General features: G+C 45.1%; 1 protein-coding gene across 3 annotated transcripts in view; it reads right to left on the reverse strand.

Moving 5' to 3' along the window:
- The window catches only part of wdr4 (WD repeat domain 4), a 71,482-nt gene that overhangs the window by 37,062 nt on the left and 13,343 nt on the right, over positions 1 to 21,077 (reverse strand). For 2 of the 3 annotated variants that reach the window (XM_073044723.1, XM_073044726.1), the window contains exons 3-4: positions 1,650 to 1,784; positions 1,406 to 1,562 (exon numbers count right to left, since the gene is read on the reverse strand). In XM_073044723.1, the coding sequence (XP_072900824.1) occupies positions 1,406 to 1,562; positions 1,650 to 1,784 (292 nt within the window). The remainder of the gene's footprint in view (positions 1 to 1,405; positions 1,563 to 1,649; positions 1,785 to 21,077) is intronic. The other variant, XM_073044725.1, reaches the window with a different exon arrangement.

The following is a 21,077-nucleotide window of genomic DNA, read 5'->3' on the forward strand; positions in this document are numbered from 1 at the left end:
GAATATGAGCCAGAGGGTTCTCAGGTGAGGGGGGAACCCCGTGAGGGAGGGAGTGAGGATCTGACAGGTAGACCTGGGGTGTCCGAGGCAGAGGGTTCGCAGGTGAAGAGGGAGTTCAGTGAGGCGGAAGGGACGGCAGAAGGGGTACGGAGATCTCAGAGAAGTAGGCACCCCCCCAGAACGGTTGACATATGTGGTGCCAGGAGAACCGAGTGTGATTTCTACTGCTCTAGGTAGTTATGTCGCTGCTTTCTGCACCTGGGTTTCTTGCACTTTGTGTGTTGCAAGAAGCCTTGGGGAACTCTGGTAATGTCATGAGGGCATGACATTTGCTGGTGGGAGGAGAATGTACAATGTACTGTGTATGTAATCAAAATGGCTTCTTTGGTTTACTAGAGTAGGAATGCTTTTATGTCTAATAAGTGTTTTTTTCTCGCAGTTGTTTAGCTTTGGACTTGCTGATATGGGGATTGTATTCATTTGTTAACCAATGGGGAATGTTATTTTGTCTTGTGGGGCTGGGAGCTTGGGGGGTTTCGCGGTCTTTTGAGGGGAGGCGGGAAGGAGACGCCGAGGAAGGTGGACATGCGCTGCACTGCTCGGTCGACCACCGGGGTGGTCCCAGGTGCGAGGACGTGGAGGACGGAGGCAAGCAACGAGGGGTCGAATGGTTCGATAGTTGAGCTCCAACGATGTGCACTAAACTGACTGAACTTTGATAAGTTGGCACCTTTTGCTTTATTTTCCTTTCCTTCATATATACTGTATTGCATAGTACTCTTTTAGTTTTAGTAAAATCTTTAAAGTGTATTCTGTAACGGTATCTGGTGTGAGTTTGATATTGTGTGGTACTCGCGGCATAAACTTGATTCTCACAGCACCTGCGTGTACGGGAGGTGGGGTTGGTGAGTGGCTGGATCTCCTTTTCCCCTAGACATATACCAGCCTGTTGGGTAAGTGCTACATAAGAAAAGCTTGGGTAGGTACATGGAAGAGAGGAATATGGAGGACTTGGTCTGGGTGCAATTTGACGGGACTAGGCAGAAAACAGGTCAGCACAGATTACATGGGCTGAAGGGCATATTTCTGTGCTGCAGTGCTATATGGCCTGTCCATACTTATGCATGTGACAATAAATTCAACTCTGCCTTTGAATCTTGAGAGGCAATTATTATCCCCAAGTGTCACCAGAGGGTGCAATACCCTGACCCTCGGCCTTCAAATGCTCTAACTTGTCACTGAGCCAAGCATTTTTTACTCGTGTCAATACACGGTGCGCATACTGATGTAGGCACTGAGCCCACCTGTTTGACCCAATTTACATATTTATGCAGCACATCTGCCCAATATCCTTGGTGGACATTCCAGCAACTCCCCTCCACCCACCCCTAACCCATAAGCTCACCACTGCTAACAGCATGGAGAGGTGTCCAAGCTGCAGTTGCCCTGGTCTCTGTGGATCCTGGATGGAGAAGCTGTAAACATCCCCGGATTTGTCAGCGAGTAAGATCTGGTCCTCGCCTGCAGTAATTGCAAGGGAGGTGGATCGACGAACAGCATATCTATAGAATTAGAGAAGCAAGATGTACATGCTTGAGAGAGGAGCAGGAGCACAGATGCAAGGAAGGGCACTTTTTAGCCAATCTTACCGCACACTAAGGCACTGCCACGGTCTTGTCCGAAACAGAATCAGCTGCTTGTTGTCTGCACTCACAGCAAGATAGGTTCCCGAGGGAGAAAAGGCAAAAGCCACAATCTCATCACTGTTTCCAGCATCAGCCTCCCTGAAAGGAACACCCATAAGTGGAGGTGAAGTAATATGAAGACACCTTAGGTTCAGAACAACCAGTAAAACCATTTCACATCATACGACAGTGATAATAAATCTGACTCCAATCTCACCCCTATTTCACAGCAAGGCACATCTCTCTTCAAGCTACAACTATCATCCACCCCTCTACCTCTCGTTATCTCTGCTTTGTATGGGAAGTCACAAAGTGCTTCTGGCAACACACACAAAATGCTGGAGGAACTCAGCAAGTCAGACTGTGTGTGTTGCTCTGTATTTCCAGCATCTGCAAAATCTCTTGGATTTATAAGCACTTCTAGCAATCAAAGGAACACACTCCGGTCTCACCCCAACTGTCAGAATCTTTTCTGTGCTCACTAGAAGGTCTGGTGTACCATAGACAATAAAAAGCAAGGACTGTTCCCAACTTGCAACAAGTGTGAAGTGGTTCATTTTGGTAGGTCAAATATGATGGCAGAATATAGTATTAATGACCATAAGACAAAGGAGCAGAAGTCGGCCATTCGGTCCATCGAGTCTGCTCCGCTATTTTATCATGAGCTGATTCACTCTCCCATTTAGTCCCACTCCCCCATGTTCTCACCATAATCTTTGATGCCCTGGCTACTCAGATACCTATCAATTTCTGCCTTAAATACACCCAATGACTTGGCCTCCACTGCCGCCCATGGCAACAAATTCCACAGCTTCACCACCCTCTGGCTAAAAAAATTTCTTCGCATCTCTGTTCTGAATGGGCGCCCTTCAATCCTTAAGTCATGCCCTCTCGTACTAGACTCCCCCACCATGGGAAACAACTTTGCCACATCCACTCTGTCCATGCCTTTCAACATTCGAAATGTTTCTATGAGGTCCCCCCCCATTCTTCTAAACTACAAGGAGTACAGTCCAAGAGCAGTTAAACATTCCTCATATGTTAACCCTCTCATTCCCTGAATCATTCTAGTGAATCTTCTCTGAACCCTCTCCAATGTCAGCACATCCTTTCTTAAATAAGGAGCCCAAGACTGCACACAGTACTCCAAGTGAAGTCTTACCAGTGCCTTATAGAGCCTCAACATCACATCCCTGCGCCTATACTCTATTCCTCTAGAAATGAATGCCAACATTGCATTCGCCTTCTTCACCACTGACTCAACCTGGAGGTTAACCTTAAGGGTATCCTGCACAAGGACTCCCAAGTCCCGTTGCATCTCAGAACTTTGAATTCTCTCCCCATTTAAGTAATAGTTTGCCCGTTTATTTCTTCTACCAAAGTGCATGACCATACACTTTCCAACATTGTATTTTATTTGCCACTTCTTTGCCCATTCTCCCAATCTATCCAAGTCTCTCTGCAGACTCTCGGTTTCCTCAGCACTACCGGCCCCTCCACCTATCTTTGTATCATCAGCAAACTTAGCCACAAAGTCATCTATTCCATAATCCAAATCATTGATATACAACGTAAAAAGAAGCAGCCCCAACACGGACCCCTGTGGAGCACCACTGGTAACCGGCAGCCAACCAGAATGGGATCCCTTTATTCCCACTCTCAGTTTCTTGCCAATCAGCCAACGCTCTAGCCACATATGTAACTTTCCCATAATTCCACGGGCTCTTATCTTGTTTAGCAGCCTCATGTCAAGCCTCATAGCAGCCTTGACAAACGCCTTCTGAAAATCCAAATACACAACATCCACTGCATCTCCCTTGTCTAGCCTACTTGTAATTTCCTCAAAAAATTGCAATAGGTTTGTCAGGCAGGATTTTCCTTTAAGGAAACCATGCTGAGTTCTGCCTATCTTGTCATATGCCTCCAGGTACTCCATAACCACATCCTTGACAATCAACTCCAACAACTTCCCAACCACCGATGTCAAGCTAACAGGTCTATAATTTCCTTTTTGCTTCCTCGCCCCCTTCTTAAATAGTGGAGTGACATATGCAATCTTTCAGTCCTCCAGAACCATGCCAGAATCTATTGACTTTTGAAAGATCATTGCCAATGCCTCTGCAATCTCCACAGCTACTTCCTTCAGAACACGAGGGTGCATTCCATCTGGTCTGGGAGATTTATCTACCCTTAGACTATTCAGCTTCCTGAGTACTTTCTCTGTTGTAATTGTGACTGCACGGATGTGACAGTGATTAACACTTGTTTTGGGTGTGATGGTGGGAAGATTGTAAATATGGATTTGTTTGAATTGTCCTGAATTTTCTTTGTCCTTTAGCACATAAAATGTATGTAGTGCTGGACAAAGGCAGACCTTTCGACTGAAAGTGTCTCCCTACAATGCCTGCTGTACCTTGTTTTATCAAATAAGGAAGCCGCTTCGTAGCTACCAGTACTTTTCTCCAGTGTTCTCATTCACGCAACATTTGGTGTCAGGAGTGACATACCTTTGTGCAACCCATCATGTAGCCAGCAATCTTAGCAGTCTAAGTGGGTGAGTACTTTAAAATTAGACCATACAATATAGGAGCAGAATTAGGCCATTTGACCTATCAAGTCTACTCTGCTATTTCATAATGGCTGATCCAATTTTCCTCTCAGCCCCAATCTCCTGGCTTCACTCCCCCAATATCACTTCATGCCCTGACCAATCAAGAATCTATCAACCTCAGCCTTAAAAATACATAAAGAGTTTGCCACCACAGCTGCCTGTGGCAAAGAATTCCACAGATTCACCACTCTGGCTAAAGAAATTCTCTGTTCTAAAAGAACCCCCCTATATTCTGAGGCTGTGTCCTCTGGTCTTAAGAATCTCCCAGCATAAGAAACATCCTCTCCACATCCACTCTATCATGCTCTTTCACCATTCGATAGGTTTCAATGAGGTCACTCCTCATTTTGGTGAATACAGGCCCAGAACATCAAATGCTCTTCATATGACAAGCTATTCAATCCTGAAATCATTTTCATGAACTTCCTTTGAACCCTTTCCAGTTTCAGCACATCCTTCCTAAGAAAAAGAGCCCAAACCTGCTCACAAGGCCTCACAAGTGCTTTATAAAGTCTCAATATTACATCCTTGTTTTTATATTCTAGTCCTCTTGAAATGAATGCTAACATTGCATTTGCCTCCCTCACCCCACTGACTCAACCTGCAAATTAACCTTTAGGGAATCCTACACAAGGACTCCCAAGTCCCTTTGCACCTCAGTGTTTTTGTATTTTCTCTCCATTTAGAAAATAGTCAACCCTTTTATATCTTCTACCAAAGTGCACGACCATACACTTTTGACACTGCATTCTATCTGCTATTTCTTTACCCATTCTCCTAATCTGTCTGTCCCTCTGTAGCCTCATTACTTCCTCAAAACTATCTGCCCTTCCACCTCATATTGTCTTCAAACTTTGCAACAAAGCCATCAATTCCACCATCCAAATCATTGACATAAAACGTAAAAAGAAATGGCCCGAACACAGAACCCTGTGGAACACCACTAGTCACCAGCAACTAGACAAAAAAGGCTCCCTTTATTCCCACTCTGGCTCCTGTCAATCAGCCACTGCTTTATCCATGCTGGAATCTTTCCTATAGTACCACGGGCTCACAGTTTGTTAAGCAGACTCACGTATGACACCTTGTCAAAATCCTTCTGAAAATCTAAATGCACAACACCAACCGATTCTCCTTTGTCCATCCTGCTTGTTATTTCTTCAAAAAATTCCAATGGATTTGTCAGGCAACAATTTCCCTTACAGAAACCATGCAGACTTTGGCCTATTTTATCATGTGCCACCAAATACCCTGAGACCTCATCCTTAATAATTAACTAATGCCTCCAGAATATCTTCAGCCACCTCTTTCAGAACTCTGGGGCAAACATCATCTGGTCCAGGTGATTTATCCACCTTCAGACCTCACAGTTTCCCCAAGAACCTTCTCTCTAGTTATGGTAACCCCACACTTCATGCTCCCAACACCTGGAACTTCCACCATACTGCTAGTGTCTTCCACAGTGAAGACTGATGCAAAGTGATTATTCAGTTTGTCCACTACATCGTTGACCCCATTACTACCTTTCCAGCACCATTTTCCAGTGGTCCGATATTCAGTCTCGACTCTCTTTTACATTTCATCTATCTGAAGAAACTTTTGATATCCTCTTTATTATTGGCTAGCTAACCATCTTTACCTTAATGACTTTTTTTAAGTTGCTTTCTGTTGACTTTTAAAAGCTTCCCAATCATCTAACTTCACTAATTTTTGCTCTATTTTATGCCCTTTCTTTGGTTTTTATATTGGCTTTGACCTCTTGTTAGCCTGTGCCTTCCAAATTGCTTCCAGTAATTCTAGCCAATGCTGCTCTGCCGTCATCCCTGCCAGTGGTGTTTATCCCCCAAACAATTCTGGCCAATTTCTCTCTGATGCCTTTAATTCCCTTTACTCAACTGGAGCAGCACTCACACTTGGAACTGTTTGTGTTGGTGGTACACAGGAACACGAGGTATCACAAACACGGACAGCTGAAAGTGTGTGTGCCTGCATGTGTGTTTATGTAAGAGTAAAACTGTCTGTGTTAATCTACTGAGACAAAACAACCAGGTGTGAAGGGTTGGGCTTGGGACGCCAATGGCGGTGGGGGGGGAGTGGGGCATGAGTGTACACTCGTTCCAGGGGCTGCATTTTAGCATACACATTTTTGCAAGTGTGTGAGCCTTGATGTAACAGTTAGATTCAAGTGATAACAGCAGGCATCATGAGTTCAAGCACACTGCAGATACATACTCAGCACAGACTTAAAACTGCAGTTTAACTGGTACCCGTCATTTATATTTTGCATAGTGTGAGAATTAGTTTTAGATATTTCAGGGAGAGGTTTTACCCAGATATACCTGTCAGGATGGCACCTATTTGTAGTCAGAAAATCTGCAGATGCTGCAAATCCAAGCAACATGTGTTGCAAGGTCAGACAACATCAGGTCAAGAACCCTGATGATCCTAGCTAGCTCTTTACTCTGATTACAACCATTCATAAGCTCTTCAACCCTAGGGAGAAAAAGCATTTTGTCAGAGTTGCCCTCCCTTAAATTCACATGTGGGAATTCTGAATTCTGCTGCAAGCTTGAGAAAATTGTTGAAATTCATCAGATGCATCCTAAAGATATACACGTGTTGGTAAATGCGAAGTGCCTGAGGAATATGTGGGACAGTATGGCCCGGGGGTATGGGATGGTACCTGGGTAACTACTGGGAACACCAGCAATGAAGAAAGATATCGCTTTTTTTTTAAAAAAGGGGGAAGTGAGGCAGTGACTGGGAGAGGAGAGAGTAACTGGGGAACGATAATGACAGTGATTCAAAGAGCTGGTGAGACAGCCATGGATGATGCAGAAGGTAAATATCGAGCATATGAGTATTCAGGGTTGGATAATCCAGGGATGACCCAGTCTTCTTGAAAATGAATGAAGGGCTGAGCTCAGCCCAACAGGAAGTTTTAAATTTAGGGATAGTGGAAGGGTCAACCTACCCTGCGATAGTTTTGTAGACCAGTGAAATTAACCAAAGAAAGTGCAAGAGAAATCAAAGTGCAGCTGCTGTGATGTCCCAAAGGATTCATTGTGTTTGCTGGCAGCCAGGGTATGAAGCAAGAACTGCTGGAATAGATGTGGGAGGGTAAAGGAGTTGATATGCCACAAATGTGGCCCATCGGGACAGGTTGCAGGTAGTGTCCAAAAAAAGAGGGAAGAAAAACAGGTGAAAGTCACAGCAGGCATGCAATCTCTCACTCTAGCAGTGCCCTATCTGACTGTTGATCGGACCATAGAACTAATGAGATGGTTTCTAGGTCAGACAAAGTTGACCTATGGTATGGTGGCTGGCCCCACTGCCAGTGCTGATGAACCATGGATGTACACAACAGCAATGTTAAGGTGCCAGCAATGCAATGTTAGTTGACTCAGGGGCATCAGTATCAATAACCCTTGCCAACAACTGGACAAGCTATTTATATTATGGGTGTAGGAGGGAAAACACTGAAAGCAGAAAGAAGCAAGTTGCAGGTACTCAAAATCAGCAGGATGCAGTTTCCAGTGTATTTCTGGGTCTGTCCAAATTATTAGGGTTCTATCCTTGGAATAGACATCGAAAGGGAAGCAGGAGCCGTTATAGACTCAGGAAAGGGAGAAGTAATATGGACAAGCCAGGGGCACCAACACAGAACACAACATAGCCAGTGTGGCTACACTGACAGCTGTTCAGGGTAAAGTGAAGGTATTAAAACACCAATGGATACTCAGAGACTGTGGCAACTACCAACTCGCCAATGTAGTTAGTAAAGAAGTCCGATGGATCATATCAGTTAACAATTGACTACAAGATCCTCAATACCACCTTGAGATTGCATCCTATTGTGGTGAGCCCTACGACAATCCAGAATGGCCTGCCTTCAGAACAAAGTTTTTTCAGTCCTGCATATCGATAATGGATTTTGGCAGCTCCCCTTCGCACCTGAGTCTCAAGACCAATTTTCCTTCACCTGGGTGGGCAGCAGCATATGTTGTCCAGACTTCAACAGATATTCCACAATAGCCCAACCATTTTTCAAAAGGTCAAGGTGCAGACTTTGGAAAAGCTCAATCTATCGCCCTACTGATCGACCAACTTACAATATGTAGATGATCTACTAATTCCTTCAGAAGATGAAGCAGGTCATTTAGGGGCGACAGCCAGCAATTTAGAGATATTGGAAGACAAGGGTTTTTAAATCAGTCCAATCAAGCTTCAGTTAGGAAAGCAAACCATACAGTACCCTAAAATACACCCCCAGGCATTTAGCAATCACTTCATGTCCCGCAGCAAAAGTGAGGGGAGTGAGGAAGGTAATGTGTCTGTTCAATTACTGCCGTATTTTCTTACAAGGGTTCCTATCATTACTGGCCCTGATACTGGCCTTGATTAATGGAGGGTATTACAATGCAGTAGTGATGCAGAAGCATGCGGACAAAACACAAGGTTGCCAGTGGCATTCAATCATAGAAAACCTACAGCACAATACAGGCTTTTCGGTCCACAAAGCTGTGCCTAACATGTACTTACTTTAGAAATTACCAAGAGTTACCCATAGCCCTCTACTTTTCTAAGTTGAATGTACCTATCCAGGAGTCTCTAAAAAGACCCTATCGTATCCACCTCCACCACCATTGCCAGCTGCCCATTCCACGCACTCACCACTGTCTGCGCAGAACACTTAGCCCTGACATCTCAGAAGAACAAAGAACAATACAGCACTGTACAGGCCATTTGGCCCACAGAGTTGTGCTGACCCTTAAACCCCACCACCCCCCCATATAACCCTCCATATACCTGTCTAGTAGTTTCTTAAAATTCACTAGTGTATCTGCCTCCACCACTGACTCCATGATTCCATGCACCAACCACTCTCCGAATAAAATACCTTCCTCTAATATCCCCCTTGAACTTTCCTCCCCCTACCTTAAAGCCATGTCATCTTGTATTGAGCAGTGGTGCCCTGGGGAAGAGGCGCTGGCTGTCCACTCTATCGATTCCTCTTAATATCTTGTATACCTCTATCATTTCTCATCTCATCCTCCTCCTCTCCAAAGAGTAAAGCCCTAGCTCCCTTAATCTCTGGTCATAATGCATACACTAAACCAGGCAACATCCTGGTAAATCTCCTCTCTACCCTTTCTGATGCTTCCACATCTTTCCTATAAGTGAGGCGACCAGAACTGAACACAGTACTCCAAGTGTGGCCTAACCAGAGTTTTATAAAGCTGCATCATTACCCCACGACTCAAACTCTATCTCTCGACTTATGAAAGCTAACATCCCATAAGCTTTCTTAACTACCCTATCTACCTGTGAGGCAACTTTCAGGGATCTGTGGACATGTATCCCCAGATCCCTCTGCTCCTCCACACTCCCAAGTATCCTGCCATTTACTTTGTACTCTGCTTTGGAGTTTGCCCTTCCAAAGTGTACCACCTCACACTTCTCCGAGTTGAACTCCATCTGCCACTTCTCAGCCCACTTCTGCATCCTATCAATGTCTCTCTGCAATCTTCGACAATCCTCTACACTATCCACAACATCACCAAACTTTGTGTCATCTGCAAACTTGCCAACCCACCCTTCTACCCCCTCATCCAGGTTGTTAATAAAAATCACGAGAAGTAGAGGTCCCAGAATCGACCTTTATGGGACACCACTCGTCACAACCCTGCAATAGAAATGTACTCCCTCCACCACAACCTTCTGTTCTTTGCAGGCAAGCCAATTCTGAATCCACCTGGCCAAACTTCCCTGGATCCCATGCCTTCTGACTTTCTGAATAAGCCTACTGTGTGGTACCTTGTCAAATGCCTTATTAAAATCCATGTAGATCACATCCTCTGCACTACCCTCATCTATCTGCCTGGTAACCTCATCAAAGGACTCTATCAGGCTTGTTAGACACGATCTGCCCTTCACAAACCCATGCTGACTGTCCCTGATCAGACCATGATTCTCTAAATGCCCAGAGATTCTATCTCTAAGAATCTTTTCCAACAGCTTTACCACCACAGATGTAAGGCTCACTGGTCTATAATTACCCGAACTATCCCTATCACCTTTTTTGAACAAGGGGACAACATTCTCCTCCCTCCAATCCTCCGGTACCATTCTCCTGGACAACGAGGACATAAAGATCCTAACCAGAGGCTCAACAATCTCTTCCCTCGCCTCGTGGAGCAACCTGGGGAATATTCCGTCAGGACCCGGGGACCTATCCGTCCTAATGTATTTTAACAACTCCAACATCTCTTATAACCATATAACAATTACAGCACGGAATCAGGCCATCTCGGCCTTTCTAGTCCATGCCGAATGCTTACTCTCACCTAGTCCCACTGACCCGCATTCAGCCCATGACCCTCCATTCCTTTCCTGTCCATATACCTATCCAATTTTACTTTAAATGACAATACCGCACCTGCCTCTACCACTTCTACTGGAAGCTCATTCCACACAGCTACCACTCTGAGTAAAGAAATTTCCCCTCGTGTTACCGTTAAACTTTTGCCCCCTCTCAACTCATGACCTCTTGTTTGAATCTCCCCTACTCTCAATGGAAAAAGCCTATCCACATCAACACTATCTATCCCCCTCATAATTTTAAATACCTCTATCAAGTCCCCACTCAACATTCTACGCTCCAAAGAATAAAGACCTAACATGTTCAACCTTTCCCTGTAACTTAGGTGCTGAAACCCAGCTAACATTCTAGTAAATCTTCTCTGTACTCTCTCTATTTTGTTGACATCTTTCCTATAATTCGGTGACCAGGATTGTATACAATACTCCAAATTCGGCCTTACCAATGCCTTGTACAATTTTAACATTACATCCCAACTCCTATACTCAATGCTCTGATGTATAAAGGCCAGCATACCAAAAGCTTTCTTCACCACCCTATCCACATGAGATTCCACCTTCAGGGAACTATGCACCATTATTCCTAGATCACTCTGTTCTACTGCATTCTTCAAAGCCCTACCATTTACCATGTATGTCCTATTTGGATTATTCCTACCAAAATGTAGCACCTCACACTTAATCAGCATTAAACTCCATCTGCCATCGTTCAGCCCACTCTTCTAACTGGCCTAAATCTCTCTGCAAGCTTTGAAAACCTACTTCATTATCCACAACGCCACCTACCTTAGTATCATCTGCATACTTACTAATCCAATTTACCACCCCATCATCCAGATCATTAATGTATATGACAAACAACATTGGACCCAGTACAGATCCCTGAGGCACACCACTAGTCACTGGCCTCCAACCTGACAAACAGTTATCCACCACTACTCTCTGGCATCTCCCATCCAGCCACTGTTGAATCCATTTTACTACTTCAATGTTAATACCTAACAATTGAACCTTCCTAACTAACCTTCCGTGCGGAACCTTTTCAAAGGCCTTACTGAAGTCCATATAGACAACATCCTCGGCGTTACCCTCGTCAACTTTCTTCGTAACCTCTTCAAAAAATTCAATAAGATTTGTCAAACATGACCTTCCATGCACAAATCCATGTTGACTGTTCCTAATCAGACCCTGTCTATCCAGATAATTATATATACCATCTCTCAGAATACTTTCCATTAATTTACCCACCATTGACGTCAAACTGACAGGCCTATAATTGCTAGGTTTACTCTTAGAACCCTTTTTAAACAATGGAACCACATAAGCAATACGCCAATCCTCCGGCACCATCCCCGTTTCTAATGACATTTGAAATATTTCTGTCAGGGCCCCTGCTATTTCTGCTCTAACTTCCCTCAAGGTCCTAGGGAATATCCTGTCAGGACCCGGAGATTTATCCACTTTTATATTCCTTAAAAGCACCAGTACTTCCTCTTCTTTAATCGTCATAGTTTCCATAACTTCCCTACTTGTTTCCCTTACCTTACACAATTCAATATCCTTCTCCTTAGTGAATACCGAAGAAAAGAAATTGTTCAAAATCTCCCCCAGCTCTTTTGGCTCCACACATAGCTGTCCACTCTGATTCCCTAAGGGACCAATTTTATCCCTCACTATTCTTTTACTATTAATATAACTGTAGAAACCCTTTGGATTTATTTTCACCTTACTTGCCAAAGCAACCTCGTATCTTCTTTTAGCTTTTTTAATTTCTTTCTTAAGATTCTTTTTACATTCTTTATATTCCTCGAGCACCTCATTTACTCCATGCTGCCTATATTTATTGTAGATATCTCTCTTTTTCATAACCAAGTTTCCAATATCCCTTGAAAACCATGGCTCTCTCAAACTTTTAACCTTTCCTTTCAACCTAACAGGAACAAAGATTCGGTACCCTCAAAATTTCACCTTTAAATGACCTCCATTTCTCTATTACATCCTTCCCATGAAACAAATTGTCCTAATCCACTCCTTCTAAATCCTTTTGCATCTCCTCAAAGTTAGCCTTTCTCCAATCAAAAATCTCAACCCCGAGTCCAGTCCTATTCTTCTCCATAATTATACTGAAACTAAATACATCTTCTCCCTTAATATCAACATGTTCCAGAACATCAACCTCACTCATATTGTCCTCACCGTCATCAAGTTCCCTCTCTTTGGTGAATACCGAAGAGAAGAATTCATTGAGGACCTTGCTCACTTCCACAGCCTCCAGGCACATCTTCCCACCCTCATCTCTAATCGGTCCTATCTTCACTCCTGTCAACCTCTTGTTCTTCACATAATTGAAGAATGCCTTTGGGTTTTCCTTTACCCTACTTCCCAAGGCCTTCTCATGCCCCCTTCCTGCTCTCCTCAGCCTAAACCTTACGTATGCTGCCTTCTTCCAACTCACTAGATTCTCCACCTCACTTGTCACCCATGGTTCCCTTCACCCTACCATTCTTTATCTTCCTCATCAAGACAAATTTATCCCTAACATCCTGCAAGAGATCCCTAAACATCGACCACATGTTCACAGTACATTTCTCAACAAAAACATCATCCCAATTCACACCCACAAGTTCTAGCCTCATAGCCTCATAATTTGCCCTTCCCCAATTAAAAATTTTCCTGTCCTCTCTGATTCTATTCTTTTCCATGATAAAGTTAAAGGCCAGGGAGTGGTGGTCACTGTCCCCCAGATGTTCACCCACTGACAGATCTGTGACCTGACCCGGTTCATTACCTAATACTAGATCCAGTATGGCATTCCCCCAGATGGCCTGTCAATACACCGTGGCAGGAATCCGTCCTGGACACACTTGACAAACTCTGCACAGTCTAAACCATTGGAACTAATCAGGTGCCATTCAATATGAGGGAAGTTAAAGCCACCCATGATAACAACCCTGTTATTTTTGCACCGTTCCAAAATTTGCCTCCCAATCTGCTCCTCAGTATCCCTGCTGCTACCAGGGGGCCTATAGAATACTTCCAATAGAGTAACTGCTCCCTTCCTGTTCCTGACTTCCACCCATATTGACTCAAAAGAGGATCCTGCTACATTACCCACCCTTTCTGTAGCTGTAATAGTATCCTTGACCAGTAATGCCACCCCTCCTCCCCTCCCCCTCCCCATTCCTTTTAAAGCACTGAAATCCAGGAATATTGAGAATCCATTCCTGCCCTGGTTCCAGCCAAGTCTCTGCAATGGCCACTACATCATAATTCCAAGTATGTATCCAAGCTCTCAGTTCATCACCTTTGTTCCTGATGCTTCTTGCATTGAAGTACATGTACTTTAGCCCTTCTACCTTACTACCTTTACTCCCTTTATTCTGCTTCTCTTTCCTCAAAGCCTTTTTATATATTAGATCTCGCTTTACTCCATGCACTATTCTTGCATTACCTTTATCCTCCTCCACCTCACTATCTGCTCTAACACTCTGGTTAGAGTGCAAATATAGTTTAAACCCCCCCCAGAGCAACACTAGCAAACCTTCCTGCAAGGATGTTAGTCCCCCTGCAGTTCAGGTGCGACCCCTCCCATCAGAACAGGTCCCACCTTCTCTGGAACAAGGCCCAATTGTCCAGAAGCATGAAGCCCACCCTCCTGCACCAACTCCTTAGCCATGTATTTAGCTGCATTATCTTCCTATTTCTGGCCTCACTAGCACATGGCACGGGTGGCAATCCTGAGATTGCAACCCTGGAGGTCCTGTCTTTCAACTTTGCACCTAACTCCATAAATTCACTTTGCAGGACCTCCTCCTTCCTATCCATGTCATTGGTCCCTACATGGACCACGATATCTGGCTGCTCACTCTCCCTCTTGAGAATACTGAGAACTCAATCCGAGATATCGTGGACCCTGGCACCAGGGAGGCAACAGACCATCCGGATTTCTCAATCTGTTCCACAGAACCTCCTATCTGTCCCCCTAACTATCGAATCCCCTATCATTACTGCTTTCCTCTTTTCCCTCCTTCCCTTCTGAGCTGAGGGTCCAGTCTCAGTGCCAGAGATGCAACCACTACAACTTGTCCCTGGTAGGTCAACCCCACCAACAGTATCCAAAACGGTATACTAATTATTGATGGGAAAGACCACAGGGATGCTCTGTTCATCCTGTCTATTCCCCTTTCCTCTCCTGACAGTCACCAAGCTACCTGTCTCCTGACTCTTAGGGGTGACTATCTCCCTACAACTCCTGTTTATTTGGACCTCTGCCTCACGAATGATCTGAAGTTCATCCAGCTCCAGTTCCCTAACTCGATTTGTCAGGAGCTGCAGCTGAATGCACCTTTTACAGGTGTAGTCATCAGGGACAATTGTGCTCACCCTGACTTCCCACATACTGCAAACGGAGCACTCGACTGCCATAACTGCTGCCTCCATTACCTACTCCTAAGTTAATTAGAGTTATTTAGGAGCTTACTCGTTCTCAGCCTCTGCTCGCCGAAGCCCCTCGAGCCAAAGCCTTCCTACTCTGTCTCCCTCTACTCCGTCACCCGCTCCGTTAATCTGCTCGTTTTTTAAACTCTCCTGCTGATCTCAGAGGTCAACCTTCACGCGCTTGCGCAGTCGTGCCCCGTTCAAACTGCCAAAAAAATGACCGCCCCTTCTCATTCTGCTCGCTTTTTAAACTCTCCAGCTGATCTCAGAGGCCGACATTCACGTGCTTCCGCAGTCGTGCCCCATTCAAACTGCCGAAGAAATCTCCTTTGTACCTACTTCAAAGCACCTCAAAACTGTGCCCTCTCGTGATAGCTATTTCAGCTCTGGGAGAAAGCCTCTGACTATCCGTATGATCAATGCCTCTCATCAACTTATCCACCTGTATCAGGTCACCTCTCATCCTCCGCTGCTCCAAGGAGAAAAGGCCAAGTTCACTCAACCTATTCTCATAAGGCATGCTCCCCAATCCAGGAAACATCTTTGTAAATCTCCTCTGCACCCTTTCTATAGTTTCCACATCCTTTCTGCAGTGAGATAACCGGTTCATTTAAGAATGCACCATATGCATTCTTAACCACAGAGTCAACCTGCACAGCAGCTATGAGTGTCCTATGGACTCGGACACCAAGATGCCTCTGATCCTCCACACTGCTAAGAGTCTTACCATTAATACTATATTCTGCCATCATATTTGACCTACCAAAATGAACCACTTCACTTATCTGGGATGAACTCCATCTGCCACTTCTCAGCCCTGTTTTGCATCCTATCAATGTCCCACTGTAACCTCTGACAACCCTCCACAATATCCACAACACCCCAACCTTTGTGTCATCAGCAAATTTACTAACCCACCCCTCCACTTCCTCATCCAGGTCATTTATAAAAATCACGAAGAGAAGGGGTCCCAGAACAGATCCCTGAGGCACACCACAGGTCACCGACCTCCATGCAGAACATGACCCGTCTACAACCACTCTTTGCCTTCTGTGGGCAAGCCAGTTCTGGATCCACAAAGCAATGTCTCCTTGGATCCATGCCTCCTTACTTTCTCAATGAGCCTTGCAATGGTTACCTTATCAAATGCCTTCCTGAAATCCATATACACTCCATCTACTGTTCTACCTTCATCAACGTGTGTAGTCACAACATGAAAAAAATTCAATCAGGCTCATAAGGCACAACCTGCATTTGACAAAACCATGCTGACTATTCCTAATCATATTGTGCCTCTCCAAATGTTCATAAATCCTGCCTCTCAGGATCTTCTCCATCAACTTACCAACCACTGAAGTAAGTCTCACTGGTCTATAATTTCCTGGGCTATCTCTACTCCCTTTCTTGAATAAGAGAACAACACCTTCAATCCTCCAGAACCTCCCCCATCCTCATTGATGATGCAAAGATCACTGCCAGGGGCTCAGCAATCGTCTTCCTCGCCTCCCACAGTAGCAGTGACTTATCCAACTTGATGCTTTCCAAAAGCTCCATCACATGCTCTTTCTTAATGTGTATAAGCTCAAGCTTTTCAGTCCGCCATCATCCCTACAATCGCAAAGATACTTTTCCGTAGTGAATACTGAAGCAAAGTTCTCAGCTCTCCCCTCCGGTTCCATACACACTTTTCCACTATCACACTTGATTGGTTGTATTCTCTCATGTCTTTTCCTTTTGTTTTTCACATACTCGCAGAATCCCTTGGGGTTTTCCTTAATTCTGCTCACCAAGGCCTTTTCAAGGCTCCTTCTGCCTCTCCTAATTTCATTCTTAAGCTCCTTCCTGCTAGCCTTATAATCTTCTAGAGCTCTATCATTACCTAGTTTTTTGAACCTTTCGTAAGCTTTTCTTTTCTTCTTGATGAGATTTTCAACAGCCTTTGTACACCACGGTTCCTGTACCCTACCATCCCTTCCAAGTCTGGTTGGAACGTACCTGTGCAGAACACCGTGCAAATATCCCCTGAACATTTGCCCACATTTCTACTGTACTCAGCAAACAATCCCTCCATGACTTCCTCCTTTCCTGCAGCCGTGACACTATCTCTGTTCAGCAGTGCCACACCCCCACCTCTTTTGCCTCCCTCCCTGTCCTTTCTGAAACATCTGAAGCCTGGCACTCTAAGTAACCATTCCTGCCTGAGCCATCCAAGACTCTGTAATGGCCACAATATCATAGATTCATTTATTACTCAATGAAACAGACACACTCGTTGCAGCAGGACTTCTCCGCTGCATAGCAGCTTTAGACTGCACGATGGGGCAGTGTGAGTAATGAACCAGTTGTAATGATGGGACCACTCATACTACACCCCCCCCCCCCCCAATACCATTGTAGAGCTGAATAAGGAAAGAGCAGTCACCAACAGCAGAAGGGCAGCTTGGGAGGCAGTTCTCATCCTCAGAGACAAGTCAGTAACAATAGTTAGGGACACTGGAATGAATCCCACAACACCATCCTAATGGGGGGGGGGCAGGAGAAAAGAACACTCAAGTGCCAAATGGAAAAAGAGCAGAAAGAAGATATAAAGAAGATATTAGGTGAAGGACACACTTCTGTAAGGGAAAACAGGGGAAATTTTTATAGATGGGTTTTGGAGGTACATAGATGGGAAGCCACAGACTGGGTGGGCCGGCTTCAGGAGCACTGCCAGGGGTTTGCTCAGCTCACGTGGTGGAACTGGTGTATCTGATAGAAGCACTGAGATACAGTAAAGGCAGATGGGTAAAAATATATACACCCTATCCTCGTTATATGTGTCTTCAGACTATGCGGATTCACAGTTATGCAAGGAACCTATTTCTACCAATGTCTCCTTATATGCGTCCAAAACTCACAGTTATGTGAGGAGCACTGCTTTCCCGCCAATACAAGTCACGTGCGCGCGCCTCACAGTCTCACTCCCGCCAGTCTTGCATTGGTTTTGGCAAGGTGTGGATTTGCGAACTTGCGCTCTTAAACTTTTGTTGGTTTTACCCACGGTGCAGTGATTTTGTGCTTGAGATATTTAACTATGCCTCCTAAGCGTCCGACGTCATGTCCTGGGCCATCAGCCAAGAGGCAGAGAACTGCTTTAACACTTGAAAAAAAGTTGGAAATTATAAACAGCACAGCATCAGCTGAAGGTAACACAGCTCTGGAACGCTACTGCCGGGAACAGAATTTTGCCTTTAAAGTTCTTTTGTTGCTTGACAATGCGCCAGCCCATCCTAAAAATTTGGACAGCATTCCTCCTAACATAACAGTGCGTTTCCTGCTGCCTAACACAACATCGCTGATTCAACCACTCGACCAAGGTGTGATCCACATTCAAGGCGGTTTTTTTTTACGGCGAACTATCTCTCAGATGCTGCAAGCAACAGATGATTTTGAAAATCCCGGGAGGTTACCAACGGTGAGGGAATGGTGGAATTTGGAACACGTGGCACAAATGGCGATGGACATGGACCCAAGATTAGAATGGAGTCAGCATTTCAGTCGTTCTCTGCCGTCAACCCTTCTTCCTTACAAGCAAATTTATGCTGAAAAACAAAATGCTGCCAAGCAAACAACCCTCACCACTTTCTTCAAACCGGTGCTGGCAGTTCTAAGAGTTCTGTGAGTCTTCCTTCACCCCTTGCTGTGCTCGATATGATCCTGACGACCACAATCATCCACGCACCTTATCCATGTAAAGCTAACCAACACCACAACAACCACTCATCTCCTGGAGCGAACACACTGGCCACTGTTGGTGAGTACTGTACACCCTAGTATGTTAACTTTCTATGATTTATTACATTGAATATTACCTTAAATTAATGAAATATAATATGAATGTGCCTTGTGGTACTGCTTTTGTGTTGTATTGGTATGAAAATGTGAATAAATTACAGATAAAACATATTTAGGAAATTCTCTGGAGTGCATCCCTATTTTCTCCATTTAAATAATTGTTCACATTATGCATCGACTGCGAGGAATGGATCCCCCGCATATAACGAGGATAGGGTGTATGCCCTTGCGGTTGTGCCTGATTATCTGATGGCATGGGCATGGCGAGATTTCTACTTTCAACAAGAGCAGGTATTCAGTGTGGGCACTTAATACAACTGTAATTACAGTAAAAGCTCGCCAGAAATGGGAGAGTAAGGAACAGAAAGGAACAAGTGGGCAGACATCAGTGCAAAGGCAGCATAGGAACAAGAGGCAACTGAAGTTGCAAAAGTGCAAGAAGAAACAATACTGATTTAGTAAATTATACGGAGGAAACAGAAGGAGAAATAGAGAGCAAGACAGGAACCAGATGGGAGCTGGACACACGGGGAGGAAGCAGTCATGGTGGCACCATGAGCATTGCTTAAGTTATATCATGAGGTGATGCAGCAAAGAAGGCAGCGCATGATCACGACCCTTCAGCAGGACTGGTGGTGGCCAGGGATGGGTGGAGATATTGAGAACTTCTGCTGCCGTTTTATCATTTGTGCCCAGCATAACCTCGGTACGGGCATAAACCACAGCCAAGGGGACCCTGGGAAAACATCCAGATGGACTTCATGAGGCCCTACTACTGTCAAGTAATTATGTATCACTTCACCAGGTGGGTAGATGCTTTCCCAACAAGAGAATGCACCGCTGGCACTGCTGCAAGAATTCTAGCTCAGGAAATCTTCGCTAGGTAGGGAACCCCAGTTCAGATGGACTCGGAGCAGGGGGCATATTTCACAGGGAAAGTGATGAAGGAAATGTGCCGACTGTCGGGGATTCAACAACGGTTCCACGTATTCTACCACCCTTAAAGTTCAGGAATGGTATAAAGAACGAACTAAACAATCAGGAACACCTTAGCCAAAGCTAGAGTTGAGATGGGAAAGACATGGATTGATGTATTACTAGGAATCCTGATGAGATTACAAGCAACCCTAAACTGCGCACTGGGTCTCAGCCCTTACGAATCATTGATGGGGTGAGTAATGCGACTCCCTTATGGGGTAGTTACAGGCCGTGGTGAGCCTGGGGCTTAACAGGATTGAACGACACAGTGTGTGAAAGATCTTTGTAACCAACTTAGTGTTGAAGGACCAAGCAAAACAGCAGCATATTGCTGATCAGAGACAAATGGAGGGAAAGGACATATTCCTCCCACAGCCAAGTGACGAAGTCATAGTGAGGGCAGTGTTTGCTCCCAGATGGATAGGACCATACACAGTACTTTTATTAAGTGACACTTGTGTCTGTGTGCAAACTCTGCAAGGCAGCCAGGGGAAACACTGGACTCAAGTAAAACCGTATGACTCCCACAGATGAGTGGGTGAGGATCAAGTGTACCCAGCATCCATGTATTTACAGAGAACAAGATTCGGAACAAGAAGGCAGCGGGAGACCACCTAAGGATTTCCAGCGGGAAGACATTTTGAATTCTCGGGGGAAGAGAGGCCAGACTGCGCAGGTGCGTGACATCAGCCAGTTGAGCGCGAACAGTTTAAAACGAAGGTAGCCATATCCAGCGGGCAGTGTTGGGAACCGGCAGCAGAGTGAAAGGGCTTTGGCTCCACGGGCTTCAGTGGTAATGGGACGAGGTGAGGCAGTTGTTGATTGCAAAAGGAGGTAGTATGTGTGTGAGGCCAGTTTTCTGTGGTCTGCATCAGATGTGGGAGGTCCTGGAGTCTCCCGGCATCCCGGACTGCCACGTCTGCAGCCGCTGCATAAAGATGCAACTCCTAAGGGACCGTGTTAGGGAAATGGAGATGCAGCTCGATTACCTTCATCTGGTCAGGGAGAGTGAGGAGGTGATAGAGAGGAGTTACAGACAGGTGGTCACTCCAGGGCCACGGGGGGACAGAAAAATGGGTCACAGTCAGGAGAGGGAAGTGGAAGAGTCAGGTACTAGGGAGTACCCCTGTGGCTGTACCCCTTGACAATAA

Source organism: Hemitrygon akajei, chromosome 5 (genome assembly GCF_048418815.1).
Source record: "Hemitrygon akajei chromosome 5, sHemAka1.3, whole genome shotgun sequence".
Classification (NCBI taxonomy): Eukaryota; Metazoa; Chordata; class Chondrichthyes; order Myliobatiformes; family Dasyatidae; genus Hemitrygon; species Hemitrygon akajei.